At 41.1% G+C, this 22490-nt stretch overlaps 2 protein-coding genes across 2 annotated transcripts in view; one reads left to right on the top strand and one right to left on the bottom strand.

Moving 5' to 3' along the window:
• The window catches only part of HS3ST5 (heparan sulfate-glucosamine 3-sulfotransferase 5), a 274423-nt gene that overhangs the window by 5518 nt on the left and 246415 nt on the right, over positions 1-22490 (bottom strand). The window lies entirely within an intron of this gene.
• On the top strand, positions 61-22081 carry LOC112407427 (coiled-coil domain-containing protein 167-like). The gene is made up of 2 exons (XM_024756706.1): positions 61-135; positions 21839-22081. Exons 1-2 carry the CDS (start codon positions 61-63, stop codon positions 22079-22081), a joined length of 318 nt encoding a protein of 105 aa, XP_024612474.1.

Raw genomic sequence — 22490 nt, 5'->3', positions numbered from 1 at the left:
TACAGAGGATAAAGTGATGTCACACAAAGAACAGATGCCATACCAGCCTTGACAGCGTTCATGGACAACAGCTATTTAGCAAAACTTACCTACCTTTCCCTGCTCTGTGTTATAAGATCAAATACTAAACCAGAGGTAAGACACTAACTAGACAGAACTTGCTGGGCAACTGTCAAAGTACACTAAAATGCATATATAATTTTAAATGCATACATAAATGCATATATATGTAAATATATATATGTTTTTGTTGTTAATCATTCAAAGAATACTGATAAAATGAGCAACGGAGCAGCCTGAGGTTTAGCAGCTGGGCAACCAGTAAACTAAAGGTTCTACTTCAGTATAATGGGATGAAGGTAGCAATTGAAATCCCCCTTCAGTAAGTTAGTATTTGGAGCATAACAATGACATGCTTTACTGATATGTTTTTTGTTTCGTTTCGTTCTAGTTGTGAGCGGAGGAAGGGGGTAAGATCAAAAGCTATGTCTTTACTAACTGAGGTCATCAGTGGTAGCTATCAGGATCTCAAATGTTTGGGGACAGTGGCTCTCAGTAACCAGATGTTTCCCTTCATCTCCTCTGCCCGGGCCTGGATTGGACTGACTGATTCTGAAAGCATGCTCCGACTAGATGCCCTGCTATGTGACCCCCTCCTGGCTCTCAATGAATTTAAACAGGGCTGGTGTTAGGACCTCGCTCTAACATCAAGACAGAAGCTTACCCGGAAGCTCTGTACTCTTATACCTGAAATAAGGCCAGCTGAGGAGTGTAAGGCTTTACTAGTGCTGTTATTAAATTTTGGGAAAAAATGCAAGCTTCCGATTCAGTCTCTCTTATTAAATATAAATCCAATCCCCCTTTCAAGATAAGATTGTTTGCTTCGCATTCAAAGTCAAAATGGTAACCCCAGAAGAGGGACAACAGCAATGGGTCGTGGTTAGAGATTGTTTTGATGCAATAGTCTCTCTCTATTTGCTAAGTGAAGATTTTCTCTGTACAAAAAAGGATTATACTAGGATTGATGGGTTGATTCACTCATTCATCAGGAAATACTGAGCACTGATAGCATTTCCAGCTATTCTACTAGGTTTATGGGGGATCCCAAAAAAGATCCTTAAAGAGTTTTAGCCCTTGGAAAACTGATGATGTGATTAGAGAATCATGAAACAATCAGAGAACACCACCTCATTCATGATAATGTATGAATAACTGCTGGGAAAAGAAAATGAAGGAGATGGTCAGGTATGTGGGCTCGATGGGAATGCTGTTTGGTGGTATGTAGTATATGCTTTGCTGAGGAGGCTGTAGGAGGTCATCCCAAAAGGGAGAGAGAAGAGCAGCATTCACCCAACACACAGCCCACAAATATTTATGGAACGTGACTTAGGTTTTAGATTCTGTACCGGGTGCCCCAGAGATAGTGGCCAACGTGGGAGGCTATAGTCTCGTGGAGAAGACAGAAACTACACCGGTAAATGTAGGATTCACATGTACCTACAAATTGTAATAACAGAGGAAAAGTACAGGATGCAGTGAGAAAGAATATAGGAGGAAGCTACTTCCATCCTTCTTGAAGAAGTGACATTTGGGCTTACGCCTGGAGCACAAGGACCAAGGAGGGCTGGAGGAGGGCAAGGTGGGTTTCAGCCAGACTAACCATTGTGCGCAAAAGTACTGCGCAGGGAAAAAGCTTGGCTCGTTTGAGAAGCGAAGGAGGGTTGGTGTGGTTGGACACAGGGATTTAGCGGAGAAGAGGAAGGGCTAAGAGCAAAAGCAAAGGAGAGGCGATAGGAAAGGTCTTTGTAGGGACTGGGTGAGGCTGGGGTTCTAGATTAGCATGGCCTGCCTTGTGTGTAGATAAAATGGGGAAGAAAAGGGGGAGAAAAAAGGAGGTTTGTTGAGACCGACTGTGTGACAAGGACATTATCCAGGTGGTATTTCAGGGAATTGTCAGAAGAATCCTACTAGGCAGATACAGTTATTTCCATTTCAAAAACAGGTAGAGTGAAGCTCAGGCAATTTTCTCTAACTTGCTTGTGATCACACAACTTGCAGGTAATGTGGAGGCAAAGGCAGTAACTTATGTAGCGTGACTCAGGGCTCCACCGAAAGAATCAATCTTCTCCTATCTCTGGGTCGATGTCTGAGTCCTCGGAGCCACCTACCTTCAGCACAGGGCTCTGATCCCTGCTGAAATGCAAATACTGCAGCATTCTCTATAAAATGGGGACAATCTCTAACTTCCCCACTCCATAGGGCTATAACGAGAATGAAGTAAGGGTTCTACAAGTGACATCACTACACAAAGGCTTATTAATATGCCAGGCTAACATAAGGGATTATGTGTCATTATATCTTAGTATAAATGAATTTAATGTGTGCTCACAAACAGTATGAGAGAGTAAAAGCTAGGACGTGGTTGAAGAGGGCCAGCCACAAATGGGAGAGATGGGAAAAGCAAAGGTAAAAATGTGCTTGCCCGTGGCCTCAATGAGGGTCACCAGCCTCATATAGAAGAGCAACTTGGAGGGAGGCTGGGGATCACCTGGCCTCCTCTGCTACCTAAATGTAGCACCCACGCTCCCCATTCAAAACTATACGCATGATGCCTAGTCTGCTTTCGCCAGCTCCCTGATCCACCTGTCTGTCTGCAGCTACAGCTCAGCCATTCTTCAAGGTCTGGGCCATGCCCCAGTTCCTCTAGGAAGGGCTCTCCAGCTGATGCCCTAGTCCATGGTCCACTCCCTCCTCTCCTGAATTCTTGTTCTTGTAGTTAGAACCTCAGTTAGGAGTCCAGTGTTCAGAAGTGTTGCACTAGCGTTAGCTGCTGCCTCCTGCGTGTTCCATCACACCTCCTAGCAATGGGCTAAGCCCGCTAACTGAGAAATCCGAGAAGACTAACTGAAAGGCAGTCCGCCTGGAATCTGTCTGCTTTGCTTCACAGGCTGGTGGTTCCCCACATTGAACTTGCAGAGTCTTTAGAAAACACACACCTGCCCCCCCTACTCAGAGATTCCAACTCAACAGGTCTGTATTAATCTTGTGTTGTATTTTTACAGTGGAGGGAATGACGCACAAAACTCCAAATCGTTTTCTATTATCTTTTTTCTCTTTGGTCACCACGGTCAGTAAACTCTCCTTAATTTCTTCTCTCCTTGTCTTGTCCAGGCACTCAGTGCCTCCCTTGTTTCTTAACATCTGGGTGTGTCTCTGTGTTCGTTTCCTATGGTCCAGACAGTCTGATTAATCTTCCTAACACAACTTATTTTGTCAGTCATTTGTTTTCAGTTGTTCACTAGATCAAGTCCAATCTCTTCCCTTTGCCAGCCCAGGCCCTTCCTTCTGAGGTCCCAGCTTGGGCAGTTGGCTTCTTCCCTCTTATTACTCACCAACACCAACCCCATGTCTGTCAGGTCGGCCTCTTGATGGCTCCCCATACCCCTGCGCTCTCATCTCTAAGCTCTTGTCAGTTTCCTCACTGGCCTGGAATGTCTTTCCTATCTCTCCTCCTTTAATACTCCCAGATTCCACTGATATCTTCCTGGGGAGGGTGGTCCTGGTGGAGGTGGAATTTGGGGGGAAAAAATCCCAACACTCTTCCCGTTGGTAGGTAGTAATGGGTCAGGTCCCTTGTGTAGATAATTATGGGACCAAAGAGTCATAGCTGGGTTTAGGGATAAAACTTGGGAGACATTTACCTGCATGGGGTGAGTGAAGCTATGAAGCCATCTCACAGCTGAATTCTGCTTGAGTGAGCAGGCAGGAAAGAGACGAAGAAAGCAACTAAGGATGTGAAGGCTGCTGGGGATGTAGCCCAAGATTTAGGAGAATATCATGGCAAAGTTCTCCAGTTCTCTATTGCAACACACATATCATCTGGTAAACATTAGATTATTAAACCTGACTGAATATGGGGTCATTACTTCTACTGCCACTGAATGTCGCTCAGTCTCGAAGACTCCAATGCTCCACCCACAGACTCTTCCTTTGTGATAAGCCCAGTTATCATCATGAAGGTTTTCCTCTGTGGGATAAGTTGCTGCTGCCGGCCCAGCTTCTTTATGTCTGAGATGACTTAAATACACCCACTGGGGTTTTCTCTCTTTGGGAATCCTGATTTCTCCAGGCTTTTGTTTGCAGGGCTGGCCTAGCTCTTTACACTGCCTCGTCCACTTATGGAAAGTCCATTATGCCCTCCAAAGCATCTTTATGCCCACTATGACACTGAGGAAAACTAAGATTTTTAAATTTATTTGAGACCTCAGCTAATATGAACAAGTTGTACAGGGTGAAGTACAAAGACCATTGGATTGGGAGTCAAAGCCCTTGAGTCACATTTTTGTTTAGTTTTGTAACTGAAAGTTTCTGAGTTTTGGTATCCTCACCTGTAAAATTAAGATAATAATATCTGTCTCACAGGGGTGTTATGACAGGAGCCTTGAGTAAGATACTGTGGAATAGAACTTTACATTTGGGCACTTCACAAAAATGAAGCAGAATTAGTATCTTCGGGAGGGAAATACTTTAACAAGAAAAGAATAAAATAAATGCAGTTCTCATTAATAGTGTAACTGGATTGCAAAACACTAAATCCACTTTTATATAAATAATTTCAATGGAAATTCCTGTTACACAATGAAATGCTAACACACACTATAATTGCTGTTCAAAGCAAGATGGCACAATTACAAACAAACAAAAAGTTAACACTTATCTTAAGTCGAAATCTCTTGGAATTTTTGAGAAGTGAGGGGGGCCAAGGTTGCAGTTTCTAATAAGGCTCTCTGGGACACAGGAAATGAAATCTCGTTCTGCTTTGTAATCACTCAGACCATGTGCTAAGAGACAGTATTAGAGCAGCCGCAGAATAAACCTTGCTCAAGGAAAACCAAAGGTGGACTTCCCTGGTGGCACAGTGGTTAAGAATCCACCTGCCAATGCAGGGGACACAAGTTCGATCCCTGGTCCAGGAAGATCCCACATGCCGTGGAGCAACTAAGCCCGTGCACCACAACTACTGAGCCCACGTGCCACAGCTACTGAACCCACGTGCCACAACTACTGAAGCCCGTGCGCCTAGAGCCCGTGCTCCGCAACAAGAGAAGCCACTGCAGTGAGAAGCCCGTGCACCGCAACAAAGAGTAGCCCCCTCTTGCCGCAACTAGAGGAAGCCTGCGTGCAGCAACGAAGACCCAATGCAGCCAAAAATAAACAAATAAATTTATTTTAAAAAAAAGGAAAACCAAACGTACTTGGCAAATTTAACATTCAAGATGCCTCTTTGGTTTTCTATGACATCATGAAGTGCTCAAGCATCTGCCACAATGGAGTCTTAAAAGCTGGGAGTTGCAGGTCTTGGTCTAGGAGTACAAGTCACAGAGAAGCCTTACCATCTAACCCTTACAGACAATGCTATCAAATAGGGGAGAAGGTTAACTGCTTCTCCAACCCCAAAGTCCCTTCCCTTTAGCTATGCCAGCTTTAATGGATAGTTTAATAATCTTTCATCAGAGCAGTCATACTGGTAATAGGCAATTTATGTAAAATTAAAGGTTTAAAAAATTTATTATTTCTTTTTATTAAAAAAAAGTTAAAGACCTACAGTGACATTTAAGCCCTCCTTTATCTCCAGTTTTTAATCTCCCAGTCTCTTTCATTTTGTGTGCCAAGAACAGCACGATTATAGTTTCTCCAGACTAGGAAAGCTTTAATAGACACGGTATCTTAGCTGAACAAAGCTGAGTATCTAAATAACAGAGTATGTGGCCAGAAACGACAAATTGTACAGACATCTGGCTGTTTCTCCAAAGCAGCGCTAAGTAAAGAAAGAAATGATTCCCAAGCTGACACAAAGAAATAAGGGAATTCAAAAATAATAATAATAAAGATATGTTCAAGTGCTTTTCAAAGGCTTGTAGACACGGTTGCTGCAAGTCCCTGGTACCAATAAAAACGATAACAGAAACAACATCAGCAAAGTTCATTAAAAACAACTGAACTTATATAGCAGAATTATTCCAAGGAAATCACAACAGTCTATTGAGTATTAGCTCATTAATCCTGGGCAACGGCCTTATGGGGTGGACAGGAACCACATTTATTGAGCCCTAGTCTCTCTGTTACTTTCTTTCATATTTATTATCTCACATAATACAACAGACCTGTGAGGTATTACCCGTTTTATTATTTTTTCTGATGGAAACCGAAGAGCAGAGAGATGAACAGATTATTTACCCAAGGGCATGTGGCTGGTAAATGCAGGAGGATTTAAATTCAGAATTATCTGACCCCAAAGAACATGGCCCCTTGATGGCAATGTTACTCCCTGAGCTTTGGATGCTCACCTGAGAGGCGCTTTTTATTTTTTTTGGTTAAATTTTTCTTTCAGTTTTATTGAGATGTAATTGACATAGAGCACGGTATAAGTTTAAGGTGTACAGCATAATGATTTCACTTACATGCATCATGAAATGCTTATCACAGCAAGTTTAGCGAACATCCTTCATCTCACACAGATACAAAATAAAAGAAAAAAATCTTTTTCCTTGTTATGAGAACTCAACAACTTTTATATATAATGTAGAACAGTATTAATGATATTTATCATGTTGTACATTACACCCCTAGTACTTATTTATAAGTGGAAGTTTGTACCTTTTGACTGCCTTCATACAATTCCCACCCACTACACCCACCCCCTGCTTCTGGTAACCATAATCTGATCTCTTTTTCTATGAGTTTGTGTATTTGTTTTTTGAAGTACAATTGACCTACAACACTATTTCGTTCCTAATGCATAACACAGTGATTTGATATTTCTATACATTTAGAAATGATCACCGCTGGGAGACTCAATAAATACTTTTGCTTATTGACTGATGCGAGCAGACAAAACCACTTCAACTCTCCTCAAATTTCCTTCCATTGAATCTTACAGTAGAAGATGAGGATGTGAAACGAAAGAGTAAAAGAGGGAAACATTTTTATGGAGGGGTAAATAAAAAGGGCTATTAGGGTGTTTGAACCTAATAAAAGGAAGGGAAAATATTAATAAGTAATGATAATGAAAATAATAATGAAAGGTAATGTCTATATAGGTTATAATGTATTTTTCATATTCACTATCTGCTTATGATTAAAACCAACCAGAATCATGGGAACCCACTTGTTTTCCCTGTAATTCACGAACTGACTCTCCTTTTGAAAGATTTTTTGGTAGAGGATCAAAATAACATTGGTTTTGACTGCCCCTTGATTCAGATTCTTATGTCCTGATCTCTGTAAGATCTTGGCTAAATCCGTTTATTGCCTTTTCATTATCACCCCGTCTCATCTTACCTCCCCCCAGCTCTTCTCAGTATCTCAGTGAATGGCTCCCCATCTGCTGACGGGGTTGCCCAACCCAGAAACCTTGGAATCAAATCATCCTTGGCTCCGCCCCGCCAGTAAAATTCTATCTCCAAAGTACTATTGGACTCTACCTAGTTCTCTGCACTGTCATTTGTGAGTGCCTTGGTTCAGGCCACACTCTCTTTCCCTCAGATTTGATGGGCTCCTAACTGGCCTGCCCACTGTTAGTTTTGTTTTCGCCTCAGTTTATTCTCCACACCGATGACAGAGTGGCCTTTCCAAACAGAAATTTGATCCTGTTGCCTTCAGGCTTAATACTCTTTAATGGGACCCTATTATCCACAGGGTTTTAAAGGCCTTTTACTTCCTTCCACCGCAATTCCTCATTACCACCACCCCTCCCCCAGCACATTCACATACGAACTTCAGTAGACAGAACAACTTGCAGTTCTTTGGAATAGGTCATGGTCAGTTTTGCATCAGGGCCTTTCTATTGATAAATAAAGTTTCCAGAGCCTAAAAACAATAACTCTGTGCCTCATCTATCGGGTCTGGGGCACCAATAGATGGTGTCCCAGTAGGATACTAATAGCCCGCCCCAAAGAACTTCTGTGAGTAGGAAATGAGCATGTAAAGTAATTAGAACACTGTTTGACACATTGTAATACTCAATAAACATTAGCTACATCTACTAATGCTGACTTCTCTCCAGGCCTTGGATTAATTCCTTTTAGATTTTAGTCTCCTTAGGAAAGTCTTTCTTTATCACATAAGGTTGGCTTACATGTTCCTTCTATGTGTCAGCACAGCATCATTTAATTCTATTGAAACCAAATTGTAATTGCCTGTGTACTGTGTGTCCCTCTAACTAGAATGTAACTTCCATGAGATTATGGACTGTGCCGTGTTCGTTATTGTATCACCAGCATTTAGGGTCTCATACTCAGTAAATAATTGCTGAATAATTGAATCAGCTAGATGAAATGAACTTTGACTATCCTAATAGCTATGGTATCTGGATACCACATCTCTTTAAGCAGGTAAAAGTACTTTATCTTTGTTTAGTACTTTGCAGGTTTACAGAGTGCTATATGTGTATAATAACCTCATTAATATATAACTTCATTTCCCCACACTTTTTCTTTTTGAAAGATTTTTTTTTTGATGTGACCATTTTTTTTAAAAGTCTTTATTGAGTTTGTTACAATATTGTTTCTGTTTTATGTGGGTTTTGTTTGGCTGGGAGACATGTGGGATCTTAGCTCCCTGACCAGGGGGATTGTACCCGCACCCCTTGCATTGGAAGACGAAGTCTCAATCACTGGACCGCCAGGGAAGTCCCTCCCCACCACCTTTTTTTTTTTCATTGTGGCAACATTTATTATTTATTTATTTATTTTTTCCTTTTCTGGTTAGCACTTTGGGGTTTTTTTTCTTTTTAACATCTTTATTGGGGTATAATTGCTTTACAATGGTGTGTTAGTTTCTGCTTTAAAACAAAGTGAATCAGTTATACATATACGTATGTTCCCATATCTCTTCCCTCTTGCGTCTCCCTCCCTCCCACCCTCCCTATCCCACCCCTCCAGGCGGTCACAAAGCACCAAGCCGATATCCCTGTGCCATGCAGCTGCTTCCCACTAGCTATCTACCTTACGTTTGTTAGTGTGTATATGTCCATGACTCTCTCTCGCCCTGTCACAGCTTACCCTTCCCCCTCCCCATATCCTCAAGTCCGTTCTCCAGTAGGTCTGTGTCTTTATTCCTGTCCTCCCCACCTTTTTATTTTGAAAAATTTGAATGATTACATATCCTTCATCTAGATTTACCGATTGTTAAATTTTGACATCTTTGCTTTATCTTTCTCTATATAAACATATTATTTTTACCAAACCGTTTAAAAATAAGTAACAGATTATCAACATTTCAGCATGTTAGAAGACCCGCACCTGATCCCCACAAAGTCCTGTGATATAAGTGGGGCAGTGGGCATCCTTGAGGCCTAGGAAAGTGAAATGACCTGCTCAAAGCCTCAAACTATTAAACCTGGGGTTGCTAACTGCTAGTTTCAGGCTTTTTACATTGTGCAACTCCGCCTCCCTACTAAGTTCATTTAACGTTGAAAATGTTATAGAGTTTATTGGTAGAAATAGATATATCACTCGTCTTCTCTTAAACATTCAACTTGTAAATTCTGATGAGTTAGGTATCAAAAAAAAAAAAAAACCTTTGGAAAAGTGGCTAAGGAGAAAATATTCTCAGGAGATTTCTTGTACTGTCTCCTATTTGCTTTTCTCAATTCTTTTAAAGAAAGAAAAATGGAAAAAGCTCTTTCTATACAACGTGAATAATGGCAGCATCTGAGGACGCCCATCCATCGGAGGGCTGGAGCTGGCTCGTACTTTGCAAGCTAGTTCTTAAAGCCATGATTAAGAACTACATTACAGACATTCACAATTAAAGAAGTTAAAAAACAAAGGCAATAAATATTGAAAACTCATTATTTCCTAATTATCATACTACATTTTACTATTATCTATGCTCCTGAAGTTAGGTCTATTGTGTTGTTCAGTGGAGATAATATTGTGCCTCTCTTCCTAATTCCACACTTAGTGAATTCATGTGGGTAGTTTAAAATCGGCCTCGGAGGGAGGATTTATACAACTGATATTTACAAACACTACAAAACATTCCCCCTCCCCAAGAGCAGGTTGTGAAGTATTTGCCAGAACACTACTAACCATATCCCACTCATTTTTTCTTTTATGGATTCATTAATCACAACTTTCCTGAGTGCCCACTGAGTGTGTAGTGTGCCTCCAAGTGCCATCACGGAAAAGGACAGTGTACCTGTCTGTCACCTCCTCTTCCCTCTTTAGCCTCCTCCTCCATTCTCCTCCCTTTCTAAAGAGATTATATTCATTTCTTTTTTTTTTTTTTGTGATACGCGGGCCTCTCACTGTTATGGTCTCTCCCGTTGCGGAGCACAGGCTCCGGACGCGCAGGCTCAGCGGCCATGGCTCACGGGGGCAGCCGCTCCGCGGCATGTGGGATCTTTCTGGACCGGGGCACAAACCCGTGTCCCCTGCATCGGCAGTCGGACTCTCAACCACTGCGCCACCAGGGAAGCCCTTTTTTTTTTTTTTTTTTAATTGGAGTATGATTGCTTTACAATGTTGTGCTAGTTTCTTCTGTGTAACGAAGTGAATCAGCTATATGTATACACATATCCCCTCCCTCTTGGACCTCCCACCACCCCCCCATCCCACCCATCTAGGTCATCACAGAGCACCAAGCTGAGCTCCTTGTGCTGTACCGCAGGTTCCCACTAGCTATCTATTTTACACATGGTAGTGTATCTATGACAAACCTAATCTCCCAATTCATCCCACCCTCCCCTTGCCCCTCTGTGTCCACATGTCGGTTCTCTACATCTACGTCTCTATTCCTGCCCTTCACATAGGTTCATCTGTACCATTTTTCTAGATTCCACCTATATGCGTTAATATATGATATTTGTTTTTCTCTTTCTGGCTTACTTCACCCTGTACGACAGACTCTAGGTCCATTCACATCTCTACAAATGACCCAATTTCATGCCTTTCTATGGCTGAGTAATACTCCATTGTATATATGTACCACATCTTCTTTATCCATTCATCTGTCGATAGACACTTAGGTTGCTTCCATGTCCGGGCTATGGTAAATAGAGCTGCAATGAACACTGGGGTGCATGTGTGAGAAAATATTTGCAGATGAAGCAACGGACAAAGGATTAATCTCCAAACTATACAAACAGCTCATGGAGCTCAATATCAAAAAAACAAACACCCAATTAAAAAATGGGCGGAAGACCTAAACAGACATTTCACCAAAGAAGACATACAGATGGCCAAGAGGCACATGAAAAGATGCTCAACATCACTAATCATTAGAGAAATGCAAGTCAAAACTACAGTGAGGTATCACCTCACACCAGTCAGAATGGTCATCATCAAAAAAATCTACAAACAATATATGCTGAAAAGGGTGTGGAGAAAAGGGAACACTCTTGCACTGCTGGTGGGAATGTAAATTGATACAGCCACTATGGAGAACAGTATGGAGGTACCTTAAAAAACTAAAAATAGAACTACCATATGACCCAGCAATCCCACTACTGGGCATATACCCTGAGAAAACCAGAATTCAAAAGAGACTATATTCACTTCTGAGGCCCTTGTAATCCCTTTCTTTCTATTTTCACTTTTCTAGGTCTTTGTCCTCAGCTTTCTGTGCCTGCTTCCAGTTTCTCCCTGCATCCCGCCACTATGTTCTTTAAATAACAGAACTTAAAGAGAAAGAATGCAGTGCTGTTATTCTTGGCATTGATAACAAAAGAAAAGTACAGCTACATGTCGTAGAAAAATCTTTTGAGTAGTTAATAAATCTGTAAAATAATTTATAATTAGTTTGTATGCAAAATGATTCTAAAAGTCTCCTTCTTGGGCAGGCTAACATTTTCTTAAATTGCAGTATTACTAATGTGCTTCAAAGCATTCCTCTTTTTATTACCATAGACACCTCTTTTTTCAGAATCTCAGATCTTCCTTTCAGGGCCAGAAGGGCTCCACCAAATTCTGTTATCTCAAGATAACTGCCTATGTTACCATTCATCAACAAATGTTTACTGAGTGCTGCCATGTTTACTGCAGACGCTGGGAATGATGTGGGCAACAAGGGACACAGATCCTGCTTCATTACTCTCTTTGTCTTCCAGCATTCAAGGTCAACTCTTGTTCAAAGTGTAAGGAAACTGCATCCTCCCTTAAACACAGAGCCCAGATCCTCTTAAGACTAGCAGTGAAGGAAGACTCCTCACAAGGGCAGGGTCTGCTGGACCTCAGAGTCTCATCTCCTGGCCCTAAGATCCACTTCCCCTGTGGAGGGTCCTTGCCTCCTGCCCAAGTATCCACAGTCAGACCACTCTCCAAAAGGCACTAGTCTTCCTTTAAAAGACTCCTCTCTTCAAAACCCCCTGCCAGTGAAGATGTTGGGATGTTTGTTTGTTGGGATGTTTAGACCAGAATCTGCCAAGGGAACAGCTTGCTGCCTGACAGGGCCAGCTGTTGGCCACGTGACCTGTGTATTTGCATGGGGCTCTGTGTTTAGAAGGGCTGAATGCTTGGTTTAAGGCTCTGCTGTCACTGCCTTGAAATTCTTAATAATTTCTGAACAAGGAGCCCATTTTCATTTTGTAGTGGGTCCCACAAATTATGTGTACAGTCCTGGTGCCAGACCCTCCAGCCTTCAGAGAATGGATTACTTGTGTATAGGCTGTGGGCCTTCACAGTGGTGCCTCCTTTTTCCAGACGCTTGGCTTTAAGAGAGGTGCTGTCTTAACCCCATCACGTAGGAGCACAGTCCTTCATATCTTCTTACAGCACTGGGATTCCACTCCCCTTCATTTCTCCCTCTAAGTTCTGTGGTCTTCCCTGAGGCCCATCTCTTCCTTGGGTACCCAACCCTGGGAATGGTGTTGGCTTTCAGAAGCATGGTAATGTTAGACCCAAACGGTCTACGAGGGATTCCAACTCGCCCAAGAACCGCCAAGAGTCGAGAGCCGCTGCAACACGCAAGAGGTTTATTAGGAGCCGATGCACCGGGGTTCCCTGAACCTCACGCAGGAGGCCGATGGGGAACCCCTAAAAGCGGAATCACATACTTTTTATAGGTTTATTTACTCATAGGGCGGGTATATTCTCACAATGATTGGGTAAATGTGGTGACTTTTGAATTCATTGGCTTAGGAACTTGTGTCCCACCTTCTGGCCTATAGTTGTCTGTTCATTGTGGCGGTTAGGGCGTATACCTGTTACGGGCAACTGGAAAATTACCCGCTGTCTGGCAAGTCCGCGTCAACTGAAAAACTCCAAGAATTGGTTTCGATAGGGAGAAGGAGTGGCGCACGATAGGGAGAAGAATTGGTTTCGATAGGGAGAAGGAGTGGCGCACGATAGGGAGAAGAATTGGTTTACGGGAACAAGTGAGGGGGTGGAAAGTCCCTAAAGGCCCCACAGTAGCTATCCACAAAGCCTTACAGTCCTAAGTACAATATCCCTAAAAGAGCATGGGCCACGCAAGGATAATGTGGTCACACACATACACACACACACTCCAGCAGAGGGGATCCCCTACCATAGATCTGTGGGGGAAATCCTCTGACCCCCACCTCTCTGCTCCCTTTAAAGTAAAAACAGGAAGCTCAAACTTTGTTACTCACCTGCTCTGTGACTTTGGGTAAATCATTTACCCTCCCTGGTCTTCTGATTTTTCCTCCCAAGAAACAAAGGGTTTGGAAGGGATGAGTTTAACAATCCCTCCTGGGTCTAAACTTCTCTTACACTAAGGAATTCCATCAGATTAGCACTAAATGAGTGTTCTTATAAGGAGAGATTAATGTGTAAGGAAGTAAAGACAATTGCAGTGGGGGCGGAAATTAGTGCCTGAGGTGAATCTCAATTGTTAAGTGCTTATAAGCCCCCAGTTGTAAATAGTCTGGAACTCTTTCAAGATGGCTGCCTCACATTCCACTGCCTATCACTGTGAAAAGCAATTCTCTCATTCAAAGCCAAGAAATTTCTTTGAAAAGACACCGACACTTAAGAAAGAGTCTACTGATGAGCTTTCAATCTGCCCGGACGTCAGGGAGCCCATAGGAATCTCATTCTGAAAAAGCTAACCAAGGGCAGCAGAGGAAAAGTGTCGCAAAGAATTCACTTTTCTTCTATTATAATGATCACATAAGACAGCTATAAGGAGAAAGAAACAAATGAAGAGTGTATAAGAACAAGGGCATGGGAAGTGGTGCTCTGCATGTGTCAGGTCAAATGTGAAGAGACGGGTGTAGATTAAGAGGAAAATGGACACCACTTGTTAGCAGATTAAGCAGAAAATGTATCCGTCAGGATGCTCATAATTGCTCTATCAAATGGCTAAGGAAGCTATTGAGTTCTTTGTTTCTTCAGTTAACCATGAAGGGTCAATGTTAGACACGAAAAGAAAAAAGTTGGTAAATTATATAGAACTGTGGAGTTTATTACTGCTCCGTGCTGAGGGCTTATCCTGGGAGTTACTGCAGGAGCAGCTTTGAGCAAATTCCAAATTTTCAAATGGGTTCTCCATTTCTTTTCTCCATTCAGCTTCTGATATCGTGCATACATAATTTCTCACAGCTACCATTATTGCATTAGCTTGAGTAGTCCTCTGGCTCTCTGCAGGATACTCATTTTGCATTTGTAATTACTAAACTTAAAAGGAATCAGTTAATTCTGTTTCTGTTTCAGGGTTTCATTTACTAGAATGAGGTCTTAAGAGATAGGAACTGAATTTTATTTTGGCATGAAATCCCAATTAGTCTTAATCTCCGTATCTCATTGGTATATGTAACTAATGTTTGTAGAAGAAGGGTATGTATTTTCCCTTCTAAAGTTTCTTTTCACTTCATTAAATAGTTACTGGAGTTTAGTAAATTTTTCCTGCTGATAAGTTTGGAAGCAGAATCTCTCCTTCTCTAATCTTGTGTTTATAGAAAAGTGTGAATTGGAGAGGTGACAATTATACAGGTAATTAAGTTAAAATACGTGGTCCAAACAGATCATTCCAGTAATTTAGCCTCATGCAGTTAAAAAGCTCAAGTTAACTGGATAAGCTCTTCCCTCTGCCTTGTATAGCTGGTAAATTTTATAGTAATATCAGTTCTATTTGTCATACTCAGTAACAGTTGAGTATATTTATTTTAAAATCAAGTATAGTATTGGGCTTCCCTCGTGGCGCAGTGGTTGAGAGTCCGCCTGCCTATGCAGGGGACACGGGTTCGTGCCCGGGTCCAGGAAGATCCCACATGCCGCGGAGTGGCTGGGCCCGTGAGCCATGGCTGCTGAGCCTGCGTGTCCAGAGCCTGTGCTCCGCAACGGGAGAGGCCCGCATACTGCAAAAATAAACTACCAGATAAAAAGTCAACTTTTAAATCTAATTTCTTGTCTCACAAATTTTGTTTTTGGTGAGTATCAAATAAATGATGTATATAAAAAAATATCTTAATGCCACAAATAGATTAAAAGTATGGTGGTACTTTTGTGGGGCCTTTAGGGACTTCCCACCCCCTCACTTGTTCCCGTAAACCAACCTCTTGCGCCACTCCTTCTCCCTATCGAAACCAATTCTTCTCCCTATCGTGCGCCACTCCTTCTCCCTATCGAAACCAATTCTTCTCCCTATCGAAACCAATTCTTGGAGTTTTTCAGTTGACAGGGACTTTCCAGCCAGCGGGTAATTTTCCAGTTGCCCGTAACAGGTATACGCCCTAACTGCCACAATGGACAAACAACTGTAACGGCCAGAAGGTGGGGCAAAAGTTCCTAAGCCAATGAATTCAAAAGTCACCACATTTACCCAATCATTGTGAGAATATACCCGCCCTATGAGTAAATAAACCTATAAAAAGTATGTGATTCCGCTTTTAGGGGTTCCCCATCGGCCTCCTGCGTGAGGTTCTGGGAACCCCGGTGCATCGGCTCCTAATAAACCTCTTGCGTGTTGCAACGGCTCTCGACTCTTGGCGGTTCTTGGGCGACTTGGAATCCCTCGTAGACCGTTTGGGTCTAACACCATGTTCAAATCTCAAAGTTGGACTGAGAAAATTCAACACATTTAACATAAAATTTAAGTGAATTTGTATCAGAACAACCTAAAAACTTTAGAGAAAGATTTCCTATTATCTACTTAATCATCATAAAACGTTTTCATAAAGCTACTATCTATTTGTGTAGCACTTTGCAGTTTTTAAAGCTCTAGCTTAAACATTGTTTCATTGGAGTTTAACAGCAAAGATATGAGAGATAATAACTATTTTATTCTCTATTCTCTAAATGAGGAAGCCAATGTCTGGTCCAGGTACAGTCCTAGGTCCGCTTAGCTAATGACTGGCAGAGTTCAAAATAGAATCTAGCTGTATTGACCGTCAGTATTTGTGGGAAAATTCATCCTCTTTCTATGAAGATTTGGCATTAATTTTAGTACCAGGACTAGATACTCATTCATCAGTGCAAATCTAATCCTTGGGTGCTGTACGTTTTGAAAGAGTGCTAAAGTGATTTTTGTCAAAGTATAGCGCTTGGAAGAAAAGAAAGCAGTATAAAGTAATTAACAAGTGTTAATATCCTTTCTGTCTCTCTCTGGTTGGATCATCAGTTCTTCCCAGAAAAACATCCTGATTGGATGACAATACTTTCATCAAGGGTAGAAAAAGAGGACAGAAACCAGTTAATTAAATAATTCCTGAGAATAATAATCATTATGCCAATTACAAATTTAGCACATTAACTCCAATCACTTTCTCCCAGCTACTATGTACATTTCAGGTCAGGATATTCATTCTAGTGTGATTCTTCAGCACCTCCTAGGTTAGGCATTATTTTTGTTATTACTGTTTTACAAAACATTGCTTATTTAGATTTATCTGCATTTATCAATATCATCCAAAATTCCATTATCTGAGGCCGTTGAGGTTTTTTGTTTTACTCATAGTGTCTTATTTCCTTGTTTGTTCCATGATTCTTCATTCTGGGTTGTTCATTTTCTAAGGAACTTTATTTAACCCAGGAAGCCTGTTTTGTTTTTGTTTTAAAATAAAATCAGTTTAATAAATCAATTAAAAATATATGCAGTACATGTGCAACTGTCAGACACCTAAGTTTGCTCCATTATTAGGAATAATGCAACACATATCCTTGTATGTCTTCTACTACAAACAGCCACTATCTGATTCAAACATAAACTGAGTAGTAAATGATCATGTCGTAAAAAGCATGACTTTTTTTAAATTGGAGTATAGTTGATTTACAATGCTGTGTTAGTTTCTGCTGTACAGCAAAGTGAATCAGTTATACGTGTACATATATCCACTCTTTTTTAGATTTCCTTCCCATTTAGCAGGAAGCCTGGGTTTAAGTTGAGTCTTTCAAAGGAGTTATAGATTTGCTTCTGCCAGTTGCCTGAGGGCATGATCCTCTGGGATAATGCTTGAGGTTTTTTGGACCACACCTGTAGCATGAATTAGAACACCAAACTCAAGGGAGGAACTATTTGTGATTATGAATCCTCAGGGAATTTTGTCTTCTCACTCTGTGCCAAAATTGATTTCCTTGTGGAATATTAGGGTTTATTTCTAATTCATTCTTACAATAACAGTATAGTCTTCTAGAATACTATTTTTATGAGTGTCTCTTATTAGATTCCTTGCACTGACCAGCTCCCGTGCTTTTTCTCAAAGCTAAGCCCACATAACCATCAAAGTGCAAGCTAAAGGATTCTAGGGTTTGGCAGAAATACTCGGAGTAATATTCTCTTGGGAACTTACTAATCATTCCTCATTTTATTTCATTTTTGGGCTCCACTGATTCCCTCCTTTCAAGTAGCCTCATAGATATAGTTATATACTTATAGAGATGGACATATAGTTTAGTTTCTTCACCATACATTTTAGTTATTTCAATAGTGAGTGCGATACAGGGTACTTATTTGACCACACTGCCAGAAATGAAAGTCTCTTTTATTTTATTCCTTTCCCCTTAGGCTCATATAAATTTCTTGCCCATCTGTTTAATCAGTCACTCAGCAAGGACGAAATTTGTCCTTTTATAGACAAAGACATTTTGTGTCTTTGTTTCATCTTGTATAGTGGCTTATTTCAATTTACAAGGAAAAAATGAAATGGTTCCATTTGAAATGTATTCTGATACGATATAGTAAGGGCACAGTAGGTGGGGAAGAATTCTTCATTTCCTCCATGACCTTTGCCCCTGGTGTTCCTCCTGTGATTATGTTATGTTACAGAGCAAAATGATTTTGCAGATTGTAATTAAGGTTGCTAAACAGTTGACCTAAAAATAAGGAGATCACCCAGGTGGGCCTAATCTGATCAGAGGAGCTCTTTAAAAGCAGGGAGTTTTCTCCAGCTGGTAGCAAAAGGGATGGTTAGAGAGATTCCAAGCAAGAGAGGATCTGATGTGCTGTTGAGAGCTTAAGGTACACGGACTTGGAGAGCAACTTCTGGGAAGTGAGAGCAACCTCTGGCCAGCAACCAGAAAGAACACAGGGACCTCATTCCTACAACCACAAGGAACTAGATTCTGTCAACCACGAATGAACTTGGAAGTAGATCCTTCCCCAGACTCTCGAGATAAGAGCCCAGTCAAACTGATGGCTTGATTTCAGCCTTGTGAGATTCTCCAGAGAGAACCCTGTTGAGCCCACCTGGACTTCTGACCTACAGAACTGTGAGTTAATAAATCGGTATTAAGTTGGGATGCTCGCAAGTCATTTGTTACGCAGCATTATAAAACCAATACAGACATATTTCCCCATCATCTGTAGCTTAAAGAAAACAAAAAAGCAGGAGTGATTTCTTTCTTCTCTTAGAATACTGAGTACCAAACAGGGAAGGCTTGCCTTCAAGAGACACATGTACCCCTGACAATGCCAGCTCTATGCTCAAACTTTGAACAGAGAGGATGATGCAATTGAGTTTGCTATTGGCAAGAAAAGGTCAATTTAGTGAAATGTCAGATACTTTTCAGTGAAAAGGCAGATCATTATATCCGACACTAAGTCAGTACTCCGAGTTATAATGTACAAACTACTGTCTTCATATTACTCTCTCGGAAGCCGACCCCTCTGCATGTTTTTCTCAAGCTAAAGCCATGTTCCCCAACGCCCACCTCTGGAAGTGGGCTTCTTTCCCTGATGATGCTCCAGGCCTCTGCAGCAAAGTGGAACACTGTTCATTTAACTAGCTCTTGACATTCCCTCACCCCGATTTCTCCTTAATCACCTTTCCAGCTTCCTTTCATATGATATGTCCATACAGACCCTAAATTTGGCAAATATTTAGTTTCCAAATATTTAGTTTCCAAAATATGCCAGATATTTTGCTAATTTCCTTCATGCCTTTCCTTCTACTCATGATGTCCTTTCTTTATGTCCACTTGTAAAAACTGTCCTTATTCTTCAATATTCAGCTCTGAGCTCACTTCCCCCAAGAACCTTTTCTAGATTCTTCCAGGCAGAATTGTATATTCCCTCTTCTGTGTTTCCAAAGTGTTCAAAATCAGGTTTTGCTCTCTGTTGTGTAAATGCCTGCTTTGCCCATGATGTTGTTAAGTTACATTAAAAACAACTGTTCATATCAATACATTTATAAACATTTATATACATATATATATATATATATATATATATATATATATTTATTTATTTATAAACTCCCCAAAGCCTGGCACAGTTCATTAGTAGATGTCTGTGGAACTGAGGTTCCAATCTAGTGAGATAAGCAAGATAATCAGGTGATGCAACAAACTGTTCTCCTTTTCCTTTAACTATGTGAATTGGCATATTGCTCTTTACTTTCTCCTTCAATTGGATTGTGCAGACTTGGCATTTCTCCCAAACTTCTATAATACATGAGTCAACCATCACAGTCCATCCTCAATTATTTCAAAGCCAGGTTATTTCCACAACATCGTCTCCCTGTCTTGTGTCCATAATATCCTTCCTGTGACCATAATATCCTCACAATCTGATACATGTCTACATACTAAAACATCATTCAGCTGTCTAAAAATTGTTTTTACTGAACCACTCTCTACCTCAAAACCCAGCAATGTCTGTCCATAGCCTAGAGTTGCTTTGTCCAATACTGTAGTCACTGGTCCCTAGCCATTAGCACACTGCTGCAAGTGTTAAATACCCACAGATTTTAAAGACATAGTATGAAAAAAAGAATGTAAAATATTTCATTAAAATGTTTTGTATTGATTATATTGACTATATGTTGAAATGAAATGATACATTGCCTACACTGGGTAAAAGAAAATATATCACTAAAATTAATTCACTTGTTTCTTTTTACCTTTTTAAATGAGGCCACTTAAGTCTTAAAATTATGTATATGGCTTGCATTATACGCTATAGACAGTGCTAGCCAAAGGCATAAAGTCCTAGCACCTGCACTTGGCATCGTGATTCACACTTGACCTCAATCTCCTTTAACAGCCTCATCTTTCATGTCTCACACGTGAAATGTCCATATGGTCAGTACTTTTTCAGATACCCTGTTCTTAGTCTTTTCCTCTGCCCATACTATTTCTTGTATGACCTTCTCTTCTTCCACTTTGCTTCACAATCCTATCCCTTCTTCCAGGCTCATTTTAGCACAACTACCTACAAGAAATCTTTTCTGATCTCATCAAGTGAACGGATTTTTTTTTTTCTAAAGAAAGGATTCTGACATGTAATTATTTGTGAGTATCTTTTGTCTCCTCTATTACAAAGTACTTAGAGGGTAAGGACTGTTTAATATATCTGCACATGCCACCACAAATAGCGAAGTGACTCCCCTCAAAGACTCTCAAGGTGTGATGCATAAATGAATGGAGGAATGCTATTTAGGAAATAAGTTATAGACGTGCGTATGTGTATACATTACAGACATTGTAATGTCTCTATATACATATTCATAAATATTATTTTATAGTTTAATGAATAGGAAACATCAGCATGAAGACTCCCTGAGTCTTTGGAGGAGAATATAGGGTGAAAATCTGCAGAGAGGAAAAAAAAGACATTAGAACTGAAAGGGACTGGAGAGAGCATTATGCCCATTTCTCCCTTCTTACAGATGCAGAAGTTCTAGATGGAGAATTTGAGTGATCCCTGCTAGGGATGTGCGAAGTATACGGCTGTATCTTTTGTGCTCAGTACAGGACCTGACACTTAGAGGTCAATAAACATTGGTCCAATGAATGAACAACAATGCAATGCACACCTAGGGAACCGAAACTAGAGGACATATCTCCTGATTCGCAGAGTAGTAAGATTTTCACTCTGCCATGTAGAAAGGGGAAGGAAAGTTGGGAAGCAATGTTTAAAATATTCTTATCAGCCAACTTTGGCGTTATTCATTCAACAGTTTTTCTGGCAATGGCATCTAGGCATATGTGGTTATACAAGAGTAAATTACACTTCCCCTCCTGTTCAGGTGACCCCCTCCACGTTGGTTAGGGTTTATTTATCTTGCTGCCCTTTATCTGGGCAGAAGAGTATGTGCTTTCGGTAACTTTCAAAATAGCAGTGATGGATTTCATTGATTCCCCCATTCTTTCTTGTTCTGGTCCCTTCTGTACACTTATCTGTTGCTTGATATCTTACAGAGCGTTTCTCCCACATATATTACACTATAAAATCCTCAAAGCAAAGTTACTAGGTATTATGAGCACCTCCACTTAGAAATGTGATACTCAGGGAAGTGAGCTAAGACTGGGCAAACATCATACAGCTAAGAAGGGTCAGAGCTGGATGTATCTTCTGTATTATTTCCAAATAACTATACTTGCTTCCTCCATTATTTCCCATTATCACTGTGAATAAGAGTACACATTCATTATAGCTGGGGCAAGAGGTATTATCTGTGGCCAGTGGACAGAAGAGAGCCATCGGTCAACCTCATGGGGCAGAGCTGAGCTCAGAGGCCAGGAGGTCTCTGGAGAAGGAGAAAAGCAGCCTGATGAACAAAGCCTCCGACTATGAGAAGGAGCTGCAGCTGCTTCGGCAGGAGAACCGGAAAAACATGCTGCTGTCTGTGGCCACCTCCCTCCTTCTGACCCTCATCTACGCCTACTGGACCCTGTGAGCCTGAGATTTCTCCAGTCAGCACAGGCTTCCCCTCAGCACCGTGGTCACGGCCAAGCAGGCCCTTGAAGCCTCAAGAGGACCAAGGTACAAGGGCCATCTCTCCCTGACCCAAACATCGGAGCAGGGCTTCCTGTCAGCTCAGCTCCTCTCGCCTCCCATTGCTGCTGTGGGGCTTGAGTCTCCAGATGGACTTCGTGCTGGCTTAGCCCAAGGGAAAGGCAATAAACACTACCCTGGCTGGAAAAAAAAATCACCAGCCAATTTCTTATTTTTCAGAATATTCTCTTCAAAACACAATTTTTGGGGTTTAGTATGTGTGGAAAGAAAATAGCTTTTCTGTTTTCAATAGTCTTATCCAATATAACAACAACTAGAACCATTGCTAAATGGCTCCCCAAAACTTCATA

This window comes from Neophocaena asiaeorientalis, unplaced genomic scaffold, assembly GCF_003031525.2.
Source record: "Neophocaena asiaeorientalis asiaeorientalis breed wild unplaced genomic scaffold, Neophocaena_asiaeorientalis_V1.1 scaffold125, whole genome shotgun sequence".
NCBI classification, from domain to species: domain Eukaryota; kingdom Metazoa; phylum Chordata; class Mammalia; order Artiodactyla; family Phocoenidae; genus Neophocaena; species Neophocaena asiaeorientalis.
Note: the sequence above shows the minus strand (reverse complement) of the source record. Positions and strands in the feature narration are given on the sequence as shown.